This window comes from Leuresthes tenuis, unplaced genomic scaffold (genome assembly GCF_036924035.1).
Source record: "Leuresthes tenuis unplaced genomic scaffold, fLeuTen1.0.hap1 SCAF_16, whole genome shotgun sequence".
NCBI classification, from domain to species: domain Eukaryota; kingdom Metazoa; phylum Chordata; class Actinopteri; order Atheriniformes; family Atherinopsidae; genus Leuresthes; species Leuresthes tenuis.
In genome coordinates, this window is record NW_027325370.1 from 11,720,385 (window position 1) to 11,737,966 (window position 17,582).

At 40.2% G+C, this 17,582-nt stretch overlaps 2 protein-coding genes across 2 annotated transcripts; one reads left to right on the forward strand and one right to left on the reverse strand.

The window, feature by feature from the left end:
• Positions 1-2,399: 2,399 nt before the first annotated feature.
• tas1r1 (taste receptor, type 1, member 1) lies at positions 2,400-6,512 on the reverse strand. The gene is made up of 6 exons (XM_072367013.1): positions 6,323-6,512; positions 5,916-6,243; positions 5,040-5,804; positions 4,739-4,957; positions 4,454-4,574; positions 2,400-3,484 (listed from the first exon to the last, which is right to left on the reverse strand). The coding sequence occupies exons 1-6, from the start codon at positions 6,505-6,507 to the stop codon at positions 2,559-2,561; spliced, it is 2,544 nt and encodes an 847-aa protein (XP_072223114.1). The 5' UTR covers positions 6,508-6,512; the 3' UTR covers positions 2,400-2,558.
• A 3,643-nt stretch (positions 6,513-10,155) lies between these two features.
• rprd1b (regulation of nuclear pre-mRNA domain containing 1B) lies at positions 10,156-16,890 on the forward strand. The gene is made up of 7 exons (XM_072367024.1): positions 10,156-10,785; positions 12,381-12,510; positions 13,269-13,402; positions 13,843-13,961; positions 14,532-14,658; positions 14,939-15,114; positions 15,538-16,890. Exons 1-7 carry the CDS (start codon positions 10,635-10,637, stop codon positions 15,685-15,687), a joined length of 987 nt encoding a protein of 328 aa, XP_072223125.1. The 5' UTR covers positions 10,156-10,634; the 3' UTR covers positions 15,688-16,890.
• Positions 16,891-17,582: the final 692 nt, after the last annotated feature.

Below are 17,582 nucleotides of genomic sequence, written 5' to 3' on the forward strand. Positions count from 1 at the left end.
AAAGAAGGAGCAGAACCCAACTGTAGCTATAATCGAGTTCATCTCATCATGTAGGCCCACTGAATGTGAACATATAAGGAACGCTGTGAAGTGTGAAAAAAAGCTGTCAGAATATCTATTACAAATCTTCTCATTGACACCATGAAACACTAAAAACACTCAGTGACACACTGAATGAGCAGGCTGGAAATATGTTTCCTACATAATGAGGGATAGAACAGTTTCCCTCAGGTTTCAGAGTGTTTATGAGTTTCTACCAAGGCTCAAGCTTGGAGTTGGGCTCCTGCTTGTGAAACTCCATCTCCCGGATGATTTTGAGCCGCTCGATGCAGCTGTTGATGCGATCCCTGCGCATTTTCTCCACAACAGGTTTTCTCACCTGAGGAAGAGGAGACAGGGGACAGATAGGGAACATCATGATTCAAGTCTGCAACAAACACTAAAACAGTTGTAGAGTGAACAAAAAAAAGAATAACCTGTAATTTTCACTTTGATGATGTCTTTCTCAAACATGCAGGTGTGGTGATTGGTGAAGTGTTTGGTGGTGCAGGGAGTCATCTGTGTGGAGGTGGAGTGAGCTGCTTCTTCAGGATGTCAGCTCTAATACCTCTGAAGGAGCGTCTCTTCAATTTATAGTGTGGTATTAGCATAACAAAGCCATGCAGCTCAGGCAGGGCTGGGACTTGCATCACTCGCAGGAACATCAATAACTAAGAGGTGAAGCTGTCGTAAGCTGGCTACTAAAGATAAAACCATTTCCATAAAATATGTCAGGCTAAGAATAATATGCTATGCACCTCTTATCAGGAGCTGTTGCTTATCTCAGTCTCCAGTCACTCAGGGGAACATACACTGCAGTCCCTGATGTCCATCCAGGGAATAATTAAACATTGCTTATTGGATTAATCGTATCACAGGAAAAGGAACTGAAAGGAAGACTATGATAGATTCAATTTCTACTGTGCAACCAGAACATATTTCCAACTTTATATTAGATAAATAGTGGCACGTTTGTTCCTATCAAATTCTTTGAAGATATCTCAAAATCTTTTCAAAGATCTTCTACTGTCAAATGGGTACCACGCATTGTAAATGAAGTTCATCCGAGGGATGAACCTCATTTACAGTGAGACCGAACTTAGAAATTTGTGAGAGCTTTTGTGAATAAAAACAAACATTTTAAATCTGCTGATGTTCTCGTGACTTTAATTTTGTGCTGGATTGACAGCAAGGCAGGGGAAACAAATGAGAACACAACCAAACACTGGTTTCCATGAACGCCAAACAGCAGAGATAGAATAACAAATCATTAATTCTCCTAACAAGCAGGTACAGAGGTAATCTGGACTTATTAAAAGGTCCAGCTTTTCTGTTGGAACATCTTGGATCTCCCGATATGGTTGTTGGAGTGGAATTTAGACCCAAGACGTTGTGCAAAGCTGAAGTCCCACGAGGAAGAAAAAAAAATTCTGCAACTTTTACATATTCCGCAATGAGGAGTGAGAATTTTTTAAAATTCAGATGTGAAATAAGACTCCTGAATTCCAGGGCGCCTTGCTCTGCTCCTTTGTGCCTGCGACAATAAAACCGCTGCTTGTTCAGCCATGGCACACTTCGATTGTTGACTGAGGGTATTAGACTGTGAGTGGACAGAGAGACTGTGGGAAAGTCGAGCTCGGACTCTACTCACACATCTACTGGTCAATAGTGCTGACCTCCCAGTCACAAAAGGCCCTTTCATCTCTCCTCTCAAACAACAGCCAACAGCAGCAGTGGTTGTGCACGTGTAGCTGCGTGTGCACACACACACACACACATGCACACACAGACACAAGACAGACCAATTGTGTATTTATTTGACATGCGAAGAGATGTTACGTCATGTTGAGTCGATAGAAAGAAACTTTTTTTTTTTTTATGAAAGCCAAAAATTATATTTCTAAACCGTATAAACATCTAAAAAAACGACAAAGAGCAACAGACTCGTTGTCTTGATTTCATGGACACAGTTTTTCACCAGTTTTTTCTGTTTATTGTTATAAAAAACCTTCAAATATCACCCTCTGAAAAACATGCGAAAATATTAAGTTACAATAAAATCATAGATCAATTTAGTTTCACAACTGGAAGCTGATTAATTTAGTTGTCTTAGCTTGTAATGAGGTGCTAAACTACGTTGTCATTTAGTTTATAAAAATCTAAACAAAGGTCATATCCTATGCCACAGTGAGAGTTTGTTGATCTGTTTGTCATCTTATTTTAATGCGACTGGGTGGAGATGTGGAGCACAGCCAAGGGATTCCCTCCTAATTATTTGCGTGGATCTGGATCACTTTCAATAAAACTGTGAAACTGTTTTCAGGTTAAGAGGTCGAGTAAAATTGACACAGACAAGGCTTAAAGATTTGATTTTTATTTCTATGAACAATAATATACATTTGTGACACGAGTTTAAGGCAACTTTATTTGTACACAGACAATTAACATTTTAAAATTTGATGAATTCGGAGGTGAACCTAAACTATTACTGCACCCCACAGGCCTTTGTCATTCAGACTTTACTGTTTGGTCATGGTGTACATTTGAATGCAGTTCTGGAAATGCGCTGCCGTGTTCATTTGTGGCCTCAAGACGATAATGTACATTTTGGGGACAAAGTATCCTCCAATGAAGGCCAGAACACTGAAAAGTGTGGCAAACACCTGCGCAGCCATGGTGAACATTTCTCTGTTGATGAGGTACAGGGTGAAGAAGCTTATCCAGGAGATCATGTACACCATGAGGCTGAAGGTGACACACTTGGCTTCGTTGTAGTTGGCCGGCAAGTCTTTGCCCATGTAACTGAAAGAGAAGCAGAGCACGCTGAGCAGCGACACATATGCCAGCTCAATGCCTGAGCCTATGGAGAGAGTTTTGCTGCACTCCAACACAATTTTGTCTGAGTAGAATTCAAAATCCCTGGAAGGCTGCGGAGTGTCAAGGGATACTCGGAGCACAGATATAAACAAGATGGTGACAGACACAACAAAGATGGTGATCTCCGGCCCCCCTTTTTTCACCCACTTGTCATAGATGGGTGGCAGCTTGGATGCAAATTTGAAAATGCAGACCACCTGAAGGGAGCGCACAGTAATGCATGCCAGGCACACAGTGAAGCTGATGGTGAACAGAGGCTGCTTGAGGATGCAGGCCAGCGGAGACGGCTGGCCAAAATGGCACAAAGTGCTCAAGGCAGCAGCAGTCAGTGCTGCCAGCATCAGGAGGCAGGTGCGGCCTCCGGCAGACTTGCCCACTGGTGTGTTCAGGTTGAGCAGGAGGATTATTGCAGTGCTGGAGGTCAAGAGGAGGCAAGTGGCCAAAAAGAAGAGGAGGGCAATGGAGAGGGGGTTGTTCCAGGCCAACAGCAGCACAGTCCTGTTCAGACACTGCTCGCTTTTTGGAGGAGCCCACTGCTCCGGTGGACACGACTGGCATTCTGTCAGCTCTAATAAAGAGAAAAGTAAAGATCACAAAAACTGGAATATCCATCATGATTGAGTACAAATTTATACAGGACTGAAGATCAGTCATACATCTTTCTTTCTTTCTTTCTTTCTTTCTTTCTTTCTTTCTTTCTTTCTTTCTTTCTTTCTTTCTTTCTTTCTTTCTTTCTTTCTTTCTTTCTTTCTTTCTTTCTTCCTTCCTTCCTTCCTTCCTTCCTTCCTTCCTTCCTTCCTTCCTTCCTTCCTTCCTTCCTTCCTTCCTTCCTTCCTTCCTTCCTTCCTTCCTTCCTTCCTTCCTTCCTTCCTTCCTTCCTTCCTTCCTTCCTTCCTTCCTTCCTTCCTTCCTTCCTTCCTTCCTTCCTTCCTTCCTTCCTTCCTTCCTTCCTTCCTTCCTTCTGACTTCAGCATCACATCATCCTGTATCCTGAGTATTCTGCGTCACCTGCTGGTCAACTTCACACAAAACAATAATTTTGTTCACAATGTTAATGAAAACTTTCAAGAGTAAGTTTTAAATGGAGAACTGTAGACTTATCAATATTATTATACTTATTATGATGAGAGACATCACAAGTAAAAGATTTATATGAAGAATATATATATAGATGTGTCCTAGATTATGTATGTTACTAGAAAAGAAATCTGCATGTTGGTTCAAATGCACGTTCAAATCTATTGGTAAATTTTGCTCTTACCACTAAATTAATCAGAATATATTATGAACAGCTACAAAAAAATCTATTCTTGTCTTGTCCTGTTATATTTAGCAAGTAAATATTTATGTGCTCTGCTCTGAGTTTTGAAGTGGAGTTAATAGACAGTACAGTTAATGTCTTACTCTTATTCAACTCTACAAGGTGCAAATACTGTATCTGAAAAAATAACTTCTTCACCTGTCCTCTCCTTATTTATACTTTAAAAAAAAATTCCTATACTTGGTTCCTTCTCTTTCCCTGTGCATCTTTATTTACCACTTTTATTGAGGAACGTGGCAGCAGGACAGGCCTGGCAGTCAAAGCAACACACGTGTTGCCCGGTCAGCATCTTCTTGTGGCCTTTTGGGCAGGGTGGAGAGCAGATAGAGAGCGGCACCTCCGACAGGGTTTGAAAGAATAGAGGAAAAAAATTTGTAACAATCTCTTGACAGCAAATGAACCAGCAAAGTTTTTTTTCTTTTAAATAACTTTTTAAATATTGCTAATTTTATTTATCATTTTATCTTAACCAAAAAAAAGACAACATCTTGTTGCTCTTACTGATTTTGAGTCTCCTTTGCCGTGCCACTCAATCTGATCAGCATCCACAGTGAGCGTAATGGGATCTGGCGTGAAGGAGCCCACTACTCTGAGAGACCACCTCGTCCCCCTCCAAATCCAGGAAACAATATCATATCCTGTGGGTGGGTCACCATTAACATCAAAATACACAGAGGAGTTGCCCAGAGAGAATCGCACCTGCTTAAGCAATGGCAGAAGCTGACATGGAGAGGAAAAAAGAGATATCAGTGCCTGACAGAAGTGGTCATTGATTGGCAAAAAAAAGTTTACTTCAGCTCACCTCGTGTGGATTCACATTTCTCTTGCTGCACTCTCCAGCATCACAACCAAGTGCTTGATGCAGGGCATGAGCCATGGCATACACCGCTTTGTATACATTGAAGGAAGAGGTGGTGTCATATCTATCCATGGAGTAATTCTTCCTGGCGAGAATGTATAAGTCTGTGCTCTGGAGACAGTCATTGCCACTGTTTATGGTAACATTCAAGTCTTCTTTGGTGTGCTGGACTGAAGCCTCAACTACCTTTTTCTGAAAATCTCCAAACATAGGAATAGATGCATCTTTGACAGACACTCCGATCACAGTCCCAATGGTGTGAATCCCAGGAATTCCTGATATAAGAGTAGATGGTGACCAGTCCTCTGTCCCAATCCACACCTTATCTGTTATGTTTCTTTCCAGGACAAAGGGGAGGAAGCCATAGAGCTTTGTTTTGCTGGAGAACACTACAATGGTGTTCACTTTAGTTTTCAGTATGTTCTCCACCATGTTCCTCATGGTCTGGACTGTGTCATCACTGGCCTTGGGGATAATTCCTTGGTAGGAGATGCAGATGCCATAGTGTGATGCTTGCTGTGTTAGGCTCTGCATGCCCTGTAGTCCGTAATCATTGTCACTGCCTAAGAGAGCAATCCAGGTCCAGTTAAATCTAACCAGGAGCTGGATCATAGCTGTCACCTGGTTCTTATCACTGGGGATTGTGCGGAAGAAAGCAGGATAGAGGAGCTTGTTGCTCAGCATTTCATTTGATGCTTCATAGGAGATCTACCATTAGCAATGGGGATGTGAAGAATGAATCAATGATGTATATATGCTTTTGAATAAAATATGGAACATTTCAAGGATATAACAAAAGCGTTCCAGTTAGTATCTTACCTGTGGTATGAAATAGGACCCCAGTAAAGAGGCAGGGGTGAAACTCTTGCTGCTGCTGTCTGGGCCAATCACAGCCACTGCTTTTTGAGATTTGCTGGTGTTTAGGTGTATTTGTTCCTCTACCTGAGACGCAGAGGAGTTCTGGTACTGCTGCTCAAGCAGGTCAAATGTTGCCAGGATACTGGCTGGGATCGAGCAGATGTCATACATTTGATAGCCGAGCTTCACCCCAGGCAAGAGACGCTGCGGACCAGTGCCGTTGTTGATTTCTTCCACAGCAAATCTCATGGCTTGCATCAAGTGAAATGCATGTTTGTTGGGTCTACCTCTGAAATAGATTTAATTCGACATGTAAAAGGTTGAATTTTTTTTTATCTTAGAGCTAGACTGGAAGTTAAAAAACTTACTGATCACATGGAACCAAAGCAGGCAAACCATCACTTGGCCCATCAGTGTAGTGGAGAGGAAAGAGTCCAGCAAAGGAGTAATCACCCTGCAATTGCATCCCCTGTCCCCGAGAGGTATAATCCAGTTCCCCTGCAGTTAACTGCAGCATCAGCAGGCCTAGGGATAGAAATAAAGTAGGAAACATACTTCACCTTCTGCCTTCCGAGCTCAACGGGGTTTGTGATAATGAATCAGACGCTGTTTTTAAGTGTGTGAACTTATAGAAGGAGGTGTTTTGCATCTTTCCGGAGAATGCTGGTTCAGAGAAAACTCTTTGCATATCTTATTTGTTTGTGTCAGTGTAGTGTTTCCTTCCATTAAAATGAGTTCAGCTGCCAGGGTGCCACACTGCTACATGCTTGCTTTAATTTGATTTTTGTCTGTTTGTAAGAGTGTGTGTCACCTAGATCTACTTCTGTCATGTAAAAGGGTTTTAAGCTTATAATGCCAATGCTGTCTGCTCAGCAGTGTTGTTTATCACCTGCTTTTGGCATTGCATATAATGTAATTTGCATGGTTCATTCATTCACCACAAGGCCTTTTTTACCATACTTCTCTGCTTTCTTCTGTGCTACTGTTCAGTGTAATTGATTTATCTTTTATTCTTGTTTTAATGGATGATTTAGCATTGGGTCAAAGACCAACAGTTCCATTGGCAGATTCAGAGTGATGTTGATTAATACGATTGATATGCACTGACTCTGATAAAAAAGAAACATATAAACATTTGAACAAACAAACTATAATAGAATAAAAAGTCCAAATCTGATCATTTATTTATTTTGTAAAATTGTGTAAATATGCAAAAATGTTGTGCAACACCGGGCATCAAACTGTCTCACTTAGGGAACCTGTTGGAAGATGTTGCTACTGTCAGTGCTGCCAGCTGAACACTGTCAGTCCAAGCTCACTGACCCACGATTAATGCACAAAACCTTCACTAGCGGCCCATCAATCGGAAGATCGGTGGTTTGACTCTGGCTTCCCCAGGCTACATGTCGTAGGGTCCTCAGTCAAGACGCTGAACCCCACGTTGCCTACCTGTCTATGAATGTGTGTATGAATGGTTAGAAAGCCCGTAGTTATGTAAGATGTGCTGTATGAGTGTGTGTGAATGGGTGAATGTGGCGTTAGAAAGTAGTGTTAGAAGTGCTTTGAGTGGTCAGTTTGACTAGAAAAGTGCTATACAAGTACAGTCCATTTTAACATTAGTTATTAGCTACACAGGTTTTTCTGCTTAAATGAGAAATTTAAATTAAATTTATCACAAAAAAGGCCTGTAAAGGTGTGGCTCAATTTGTATATTGTCTGATACTTGAGCCTCAATCTGCCAAACACACCTGTTGTACAAACAAACAATTTGCCTAATGTTCACCTGCATCCAGATCCCAAACCCACTGTTTTGACTGGAATAGTGTGTATTTTGTCAACCACAGTATCGTGAAGGCAAACGCCCATGAAAATGAGTTTGTCTGTTCAACCACAGAATTTTGAGTGAAAATATTTGCATCGTGAATGCTTTCCTACAGAACAGGTGTTTTGTAATAAGCAGGCATCTGATTTTATTACCTTTGTTTTTGTCCAGCAGGGTTACATAAAACAGCTCCAACGAAGCAACAAGTTTCCCCATCAGTGACGGCATAATGTCAGAAACAGTAAGGAGACATGCTGACTTTTAACAGCAGGAAAAGTGTCAAATGTAACAACAATAATGACGACTCCTCTCTGTGGGGACCTTGTGACATTTGTGACATTTAAAAGAAAAAATGGCCATTGTGTCTACTCGTTTCCTGTTAGACTATGTCAAAGCATAGACTGTGATAAATATCTACTCTGGGTCTGTTTCTAAACACACTGAATGTCTGAAAGGAGATACTAATTGTGCCATATCATATTTGGTTGAACATCTCTGCAATTTTCCCTTCTTCCGTTCTGTTGTTTTCAATTAGATGTGTTAGATGTGGCGATCATATCAATTTAGCATTTATTGTTACAGTTTAAGATGAGTCATGAGTTCATGTTGATGATATTTCAACAGAACCCTGATAAGGACAGGGTTCAACATGCTGTTTAAAATTTTTTTGTCAGTTTAAATCTCACAGACTAAAAACAACTGAAGCATACAGTTCATTCGCTCCACTTTCATGTTCATCACTCAAAAACTGTCTTGTGTTTATCACTCTTTACATGTAGAATCAATTAATAAAAAAGAGGAAAACTTTAAAAAGGTTAAAGAGACCTAAAATACAAAAAATGGAGCTTTGGATTTAAAATCTCTATTGGCAGTATTAATAAGTTCTTCACTGGTGAATTCTCTTTTAACTTATCTTTGATGTTTAGCTTAATTCACCACATTATTTGCATAATTTATTTGCTTATTTTCTTCTATCAAACAATATAAGAAAATACAGAAGTATTTTTCAAAAGTCAGATGCAAGAAGCTTTAATGTTAGGATTAACATGCAGTACCCTGAATGAGCAATAACTAACCATAAGAAAAAATACTTTCAAGTAGAATTTCATCATCGACAATACATAGTTTCTTTAAAAGATTCGGGGAATCCAGAGAGGTCTCTGTTTACAAGCAACCGGGCTGAAAACCATTATAGAGTGAATGTGATCATCAGGCCCTCAGGCAGCAATTCAACTGCAAGAAAAAAAATAAACCATGCATAGAAAACAATAACAAAATGAGCATGTAAACAGTGAGATCATTGAAGAAGAACAAAGACAAAGTGGAAAACCGCCATGTTGTGTGAAGAGTCGACATTTTAAATTCTTTTGAAAAAGAATGAGTTCTCTGGGATTATTAGCACACAGTTAAGAAGCCAGTATCTGTGTTGGAAACCTACACATATGCCACAGCACTTAAATGATCAAACAATCTTTACAGGTTTTTGGAGCAACATATACTGCAATCTACACATCATCTTTATTACGGAAGTCCTTTCTTATTTCAGCAAGACAATGCCAAGTCACATTCCTTAAGTATTACAACAGCATGGCTCCACTACGTAAATTCTCCCCTTTGGTCCTATTTGTCTGTTTTTCATTATTTTGGGTAATGTCGATGTGACTTTTCTTTCGGAGATCAAGAACTAGTAGTTTTAAAGCCCTCCAAATGCCCCCAATACGTCAGTTGAGGTGGGGGAACAGTGTTAAACATGTCCCTCTCATTCCAGCATCAAATTCAAAATTAGTAAATACTTTAAAAAAAATTTAAAAAAATAAGATTTGTCTGTTTTAACTTTTATTTGTTGTCTGTACTACTCTAAACTCACAATACAGATAAAATTAATTACAGATTCTGTATTTATCCGCATCCTTGCCCTTTTCATTTTAAATAATTGGGGTTGTAATGACTGTGTATAAGTATGATATACCATAATTGTATTGTTTTCTATACATGTCCCTTTTAATCATTAACTTATAAATAGCCTCCTGTGGATAGACCCTTCAGCCTTACAATACAAATCTAAAATAAGCTAATTTGATGCCTGCGTATAAATGTATGCTGAAGCTCCAATACCACTAAATGCATGTGAAATAAAAGAAAATCTTATTTAAACTGACCTGATCTACAGTGGTTCAAACTAGTTCCAAAGAACAAGATTAATGTTGGGGTTCAATACAAAACAAAATGAGAGCTGATTCTGCTTTACATGATGTGCATTAATGCTACCATTTAAAATAGTCTTGAACAGTATGCAGGGTCTGATTTTACCTTCATCCTCATGATAAAGCGCATGGGACCCCGGTTCTGCTTGCGTCACTTATGTGCGACGCACATGTTGAGGTGAAAGTGCAAGCTGCCATTTTTTCGAGGACATTTTTTTCAGGAGTTCAGGTTGCCGAAGCTAAAGCTAAAGTGTGAGTTTTTATCATCATCCCTTTGCATTTTTCTTCCATACGCTGACGTGTGAGACATATTCAACAGGAATATTTCAGGAGTTTTGTTTACTTTGAGCGGGGATTAAGTGCAGAGGAGCTCAGGGCTGCACTGCTCTGCAGATGGCTGCTCAGCTTGGCTAGCTAGCATTAGCTGAAGCTGTAAACAAACAGCGAATAAACACCGCAGGTTTGTTCAGTAGCTCTCGTCAGTGTCTCAGTTAATAAAGAGATATCGTCTTATTAGGTAGAGCATGTTTGACGCAGCATAAACCGAAGGAAAGCGACACAACTTCGGTTTTCATGACGGTGCGAGTTTATCCAGAATAGCTCGGAGCTCAGTTGCTTTAGAGCGGGTTGGGAAGCAGACACTCTCTCGTCGGCATGTCGTCCTTCTCTGAGTCGGCCCTGGAGAAGAAGCTGTTGGAGTTGAGCAGCTCGCAGCAGAGCGTCCAGACTCTGTCTCTTTGGATCATCCACCACCGCAAACACTCGGCCCTCATCGTCAAAGTGTGGCACCGAGAGCTGAAAAAAGGTGAGAGCTAACCGCTGCTGAACATGCTGGTTTGTAGACAGTGTTGTAGCTTTTGTGTCGTTAAACATCTTACTGGTAACCTTTAACTAGTCGCTGGTGATATCGGGTGCAGTTGTAACAGATTACATGTCAAACAGGTGCGAACGTGTTACTGTCGGATTTTTAAAAAGCTGTTTTCAGATCTGCATGGAACCAAACTTTTCTTGTTGAACTGCTTTCATACTGCTAAGTTCCCCCAGTGTTTACTTGCCTTGTACAAGGAATGAAAACAGATGAACAATCACATATTCAACATGATGTATTTTTGCAGAAAGTACCATCAATACTCTCAGTATACATATTACCAGTACGCAGGTGTTGTATTATGAAGTCACAACGATGGGGTCCCTGCTATACATTTCACAAAGTGATATCAACTGACCCCTCTTCACTGCACTACCTGTGATGGGTACTGTGTGATAGTCTGAGCCAGGAAAAACGCAAACTTAAGGTCCAGCTTAAAAGTATTTTTTAACTCTCGAAGGTTCTTGAGTGAAATTACCTGGAATTATGTAAGTGGCAGTCATAATAAGAGATGTTGAAGAGAGGAACTTCAGGGCTTCACTTTTTACTTCCTTTAGCATAGGATGCATTGGACCATCCTTTGTGAATGGAATTCAACATTCATCCACTTGAGATTCATGTAAAATGCATAGGAGGAGAAAAGGCTGAGAAACTACATATTGCACCTTTGTGGCTCTTTTCTTTTTAATGGTTTTCAATTAAAACCTCAGAAATGAGGTTATACTTTGGCTTGGTTGTCCATGTTTATTTGGTCAGCATAAAACCACATTATCAGAAAGCACAGTATAAAGCACTTTGACGCAGTTGTGGTCACCGCTGCGGATCCACATCGTAGCCTGGCTTAAGTGCAACTGGATTCTCTTTCCTAAGAGTCTCTTCCTAAATCCTGGAGAGTTCCCCTTTCCATCTTTTCTGGATTTTTTCCCCCCATCAAGCTCAAAGAGTCGTGTTCCATAAAAGACATGAATTTAGATGAAAATTTTAGACTATTTAATTGCACTCCTAGGGTTGGCTGGTCTTATTCTTTGTTTTCATAATTTTTGTCCTTTTTTTGCTCATATGATGATCTGCTTTCTGGAGAATTCAACTCTTGAAGCAGTCTGTGCTAGTAGGAATAAAAACGAACAGGCTGCTGCACAGTTCGGCCTGTTCTGTCTTCCTAGTGAACTGCAAAAAGTGAATGTGCCTCTGTAAAACTGTGTGTAGCACCAACACAGTGAATGTGATTCATGCTGGGATGGTAGGAGCTGGCAGCATGAAGGAAATAGTACCCCCACCTTTTTATTCATGGAGGCTGCAAGCAACGGCACCCTTCATCTGATGCTATTGAAAGTCCCGTCACTCTACTGTGACTATGGTCACAATCCCACAATATGCCAGGAGATACGATGAGGAAAAGTAGGCGTAATTATAGTACATATCAAACTGTATTGTAAAGAATGAACTGACATATTAGCGATGCGGTGTCACCGGACGCTTTTCAAGATAAATATTGACAAGTGATTTTCTTTTTTTTTTTTTGTGTCTTCCAGCTAAAAGCAACAGGAAGCTGACGTTCCTGTATCTGGCTAACGATGTCATCCAGAACAGCAAGAAAAAAGGACCAGAGTTCACCAAAGACTTTGAGACTGTACTTGTGGATGCCTGCTCTCATGTTGCCAGGTATGTTTTAACATGATCACTATTTGTTCTCAGTCACCTACATATTGTGGTCTGCATAATGAGTTTGTATCAGCTAATTTAATTTTTTAAGTCAGAAGAAGCAAATAAAGGGCCTTAGGCAACAAGCAATTTTTTTTTTCATTATTCAATGCATTTGTGAAAAAGAAGATTTTTGTTTTCATGAACTTTGAACAAATTACATCCAAATACAGTCTGAAGGGTTCCTCAGAAAGGACAAACCAGACAGTGGCTGTAAAGTTTTTCTGGCCACTCTGGTTTGTCTTGCTTGCTTGGAAGGGGAGGATGAGGTGTGGGGTTTGCAGTTTGTTGCAGTTTGCAATTCATACTGGTCACTTAGTCTTGCACACTGGACCTTTTAAGCTGATTAAATTTAAAGCAACATTGAAGTATTATGAAGACAAATGTTGTTCTTTTTTTTTTTGCTCCTTCAAATATCAACAAAGTATTTTGTATTTTCCCCGAGTTGCTGAAAAAACCTTTGAAGTCAGCTGCAAATATGGTTATACAGTTTATTGAATGTTTCAATTTCTCTTTTAACTTTCTGTTTTCTAAAAGAAATCAGCTCAGTGAATAAAGTAGCATTTTTTGTTCCTTACAATCCCCACAGTACAACCAAACGCAATTTAGCAGTTCTTAGTTGTAGTTCTTTGTGATCCACAAGTTGTTCCGATTCATTTTGAAATATTGTTTTTATGCTCGTCTTCCCCTCACGCCACGGTTTTCCTGCCACTCTGCAGGGAAGCAGACGAGAACTGTAAAAAGCACATGGAGCGACTGCTGAACATCTGGAAAGAGAGGAGCCTTTACAGAAGTGACTTCATTCAGCAGCTTCGACTGGCCATAGAGGACTCCAACAGCCCCAGGCCCTCGGGTTGGTCGACTGTTACATAATCTTATTGCTGTGTGTGAACGCAAATGTTTTGCTGTATTTGTTAAAAATGGGCGGAACTACAAAGTTTTGTTGAAAAGCAGAGTTAGACCACGGTAGAGCCGCATTTATGAGGTGATTTCTGATTCAGTATTTTAATTGAATCACCGTATTTAGCCTAAGACGAGGCATTTCTTTCTTCTCCCAGGCAATTCTAGGAGTTTATTCCTTTGACCTCTTATAAAGATAGGAATGGTGTTAATATACTTTGATATTATGAACTAATAATAAAATCTGAATTTTAATCTTTTTAGTGGAAAGTTATGAAGTTAATTAATATTAGATGTGAAATGAGGTGAATAGGTGAAATGGTTTTGCTTCCATCTTTGGTAAACTGTGATTTAGTGATATTGTTATAATGTTGACTTGTTCTCTGTCTGCAGAAGAAAAGAAGGCTGTGAAACGAAGCTATCAGAAGATCCAGGAGGATGAAGAAGATGATGACGATGACTACAGAAGCCACAACTCTCCACGCAACACAGATGCCTCTGCGACTCAGCTGGTAAGAATTTCCCACGTTTCTTGAGAGGCATTACACACTCGAACGTGTTTTAGTTGTACTTTGGTCAACTTATCAATGCCGGTGCATATGTTAACACTTTTTTTTTTAACCAAATAAAGGGTTTGTGGGTTTTAAATTCCTGATTTGAAGCATTCTGAGCTGTGCAAAGCTTCCACTAAGTTGGATGTCAATATTTCTTCCCAAAGACAACAGAAATGTTGAAACCCTTTTATCAGAAGTTATCTTAAATCGGCTCTGAGAGTTACATTTGGCTGGAGCCAGCAGGTGGAGTCGATCCAGCTCAGGATGGTTGACTCTGGTTTTCCACGACACTAATGTCTGCCTCAGGGGACTCGTAACAAAAGGCCCCCACTTCTACAGAAGCTTTCAGCCCCTTATTAGGCATTGTTCAAAGTTATGCATCGAGTTTATTCAGGCGCAGAACTGGAGGTGGAGTCACACTTCTACATCTCTCTTAGTTCATGCTCTGGTCTGTGTTTCTGTCACTGTTTCCACACGTCACAAGTTTATCCATCTTTCTCCTATGAACACATTGACACACATTTCCAGACAGAAGAGCTGGTCAAAGCCCTGCAGGACTTGGAGAACGCTGCATCAGGTGACGCAGCTGTTCGTCAGAAGATCGCCTCACTGCCGCAGGAAGTCCAGGATGTTTCTCTGCTGGAGAAGATCACAGGTAAGAGCTCAGCGTTATCTGTCTGATGTAGTGTTTGTTCAGTAAGCAAAGTGGGTGTTGAAACAACTAAAGAAGATGTTTTAGGACAGGGTAAAACAAGAAGAGACAAAAGCACACACCAACTGTAGAAAGTACAGGGATCACTGATAAACAAAGAAACATAATGTTGCTGATATTGTTTAAAATCCAATATAAAGACTGTATGTACAACACTTTCACTGTCATAAACTCAGTGAAATATATTCCGTGAGTTCAACAAACAACATTTACTCCAATCTAGACAAGGAAGCAGCAGACAAACTGTCCAAAACGGTGGATGAAGCCTGTTTGCTGCTGGCGGAGTACAACGGGCGGCTGGCAGCAGAGCTGGAGGACCGCAGGCAGCTGGCTCGCATGCTGACTGAATACATCGGCAGCCAGAAGGAGGCGCTCATGGAGCGAGAGAAGAAACTGGAGGTAAGAACCTGTGGCTCAATCTGTGTGTTAAACCACTTCATGCATTCCAGTTTTGGCCTGTTTGCCCTAAGTTTTGCCCATACTTTCTTTAGTTGATGTACAGTACATTAAAAACTTAGGTGTTGTAGTCTGTTGACATGGCAGCCAGATTATTAGCAAATATTACAAATCTATCTAAAAACCCATGTTATATGATCCATCATATTTGATTAGAATTTCATTGTTCATCTTTGACTATCTTACCACAGTCAGGCCACTTGTTCTTTGAAATTTTTGTATATTTAATGACTTTTCCACAATAACTAACATGTGTTTCCTGCTTGTACATTTTTCCAGATTTCAGGAATTAAAATGATTTACAAATATTGTCAGTGGGTATAATGATTAGCTCATACCTGTACTGTATCGCCTTGTTCTCTGCAGGAGTATAAGCAGAAACTGGCGAGGGTGACACAAGTAAGAAAAGAGCTCAAGTCCCACATCCAGAGTCTCCCTGATCTGTCCCTCTTGCCCAACGTGACCGGGGGTCTGGCCCCGCTCCCCTCAGCTGGAGACCTCTTCTCCACCGACTAAGAGCTCTGTGACCAGACAAGCTACCACTGTGCCCCTTCCCAGCCAAGCCCCATGTTTGATTCACAAAAATACTCCCCTGAGAGCACATGTGTTCAAACCTGTCGCAGAGGAGTAGCCAGCCCATCTGCTAACTCAGAGCTGCAGGGCAAAAAGGAGGAAGAGACATGACAAGGAAGGTTTGAAAAAAAGTCAATGCGCTCTGCAGAGGAGAACAGAAACTCTGTCAGTCTGATCGTCAAGGATTCTACTCCACCAGCTTGGAAGTTTGTTTTGTGATTGTTTTTATTTTGTTTTAAATGCTGGAAATGACATGTCAAGCAAAGCATCTTCATGTTTTTTCCAGTCAGCGAGCAAAAGTGGGTCGTTTGCTCTCTCAGTTCATCTAGGTTGTGGCTACACTGTGAAAAGGATGCACCGTTCATTCGTTCTCTTTCTTTTTTGGCTTTCTGTTGGTGGGTTTTATTGACACATAGTCAAAAAGGCAGTTTTGATGTGTGTGTACGATTAGCAAAAAGATCCAATTGGTTTCAGTTGACGTTGCTCTCTGGTTGTTTTGACAGCTGTTACACAACACACCCATTTCAGTAACACTTTCATTCTGATTAAACATGATTTGTGAGACAGAATCATGCAGACAGATATTGTGAGGTCAAGACACAAACGTTGGTGTTCGTGCTCCCTTTTACAAAATACTTTTCTCAATTTTAGACAAAAAGCGCGCTGAAAGTACCAGTTTACATGCGATAGTTTGGGAAGATGCTAGAAATATGATGAGGCAGAATTAGTTAGTGTCTTCAAGGTTTCAGTGTCAAATAGACAAATCCTGGGCATTTGATCAGATAATAAAACATTTTCTTTCAAAGAAACTATTTGCAATGTAATTGTATGACGGCAAAGTTTTTATTTTATTTTTTTATCCCAAATGCTAACACCCCCAAATTCATTATCTCCTGAAAAGGATAACTGTGCAGAAAACACAACGTGTGGAGTAAAATCAAACCATGACAGGTTGTGTAATTGAATTATTTACAATGAATGTGAAATGAACTGAAGCGTCATTTTAATTTGCATTCTCAAGTATTAAGAAAACTGTGCATAATGGTTCACAGTGTTAAATTCCCCCAATGATTATATTGATCAGTAATTTAATATTTCTCAGTCTTACCCGTGTAGAAGTCCAGTGATTAAAGGTGTAACAGATTCGCTTCTGCAGTCTCTCTCATTTGTTTGTGTTGATCACATGACAAATCCTTTGCTTTAGGAACTGACATTTAAAAAGACCTCCACAGACATTTGATCAGTTTGGGATGATTTTTCACACTCTTCTCTGTGAAAATCAGTCTGTATACAAAAAGGAACAAATATGTTTCACGATAAAGAACATTGGTCATTTATCACAGAAAATAAGGAGACATGCTACCAATTTTTAAAGCTTTCAGACACACAAGAAGATTCCTGCTGCAGGTGAGGAGAGGGTTTTCATATAAGTGGGTTATGGTGGTTGGAACTTAGCTACTGAGGTGAGAAAGGCTGTTGCAGATCCTGTTCAGTAAACTCTTGATTGGTGTCTCCTGTTTGTTTGGAAGCACAAAATAGTTGAAACAGGAGTCAAAGATGAACTGCTTCCTTAGTGTTTTTTTTGTTGTTTTTTTTAAACTGGAGGCGTTGAGTCATCATAGAGGTCATGAAACAGATGTTTGGCTCCCCAATGTCAAATGAACCCTCAACTGCTGTACACAAAAAAAGTATTCTCGTAACTTTTTAACCCCGATGAGCTTGATTGCTGATAAGTGTTTAGATATTCTCTTTTTCTACTTGCTGTGTGGTATGTGTTTCTCTTTGTACAGTAATACTGTACTACCAGGACGCTACGAGTAGGAGTAGTGTTTTTCTGT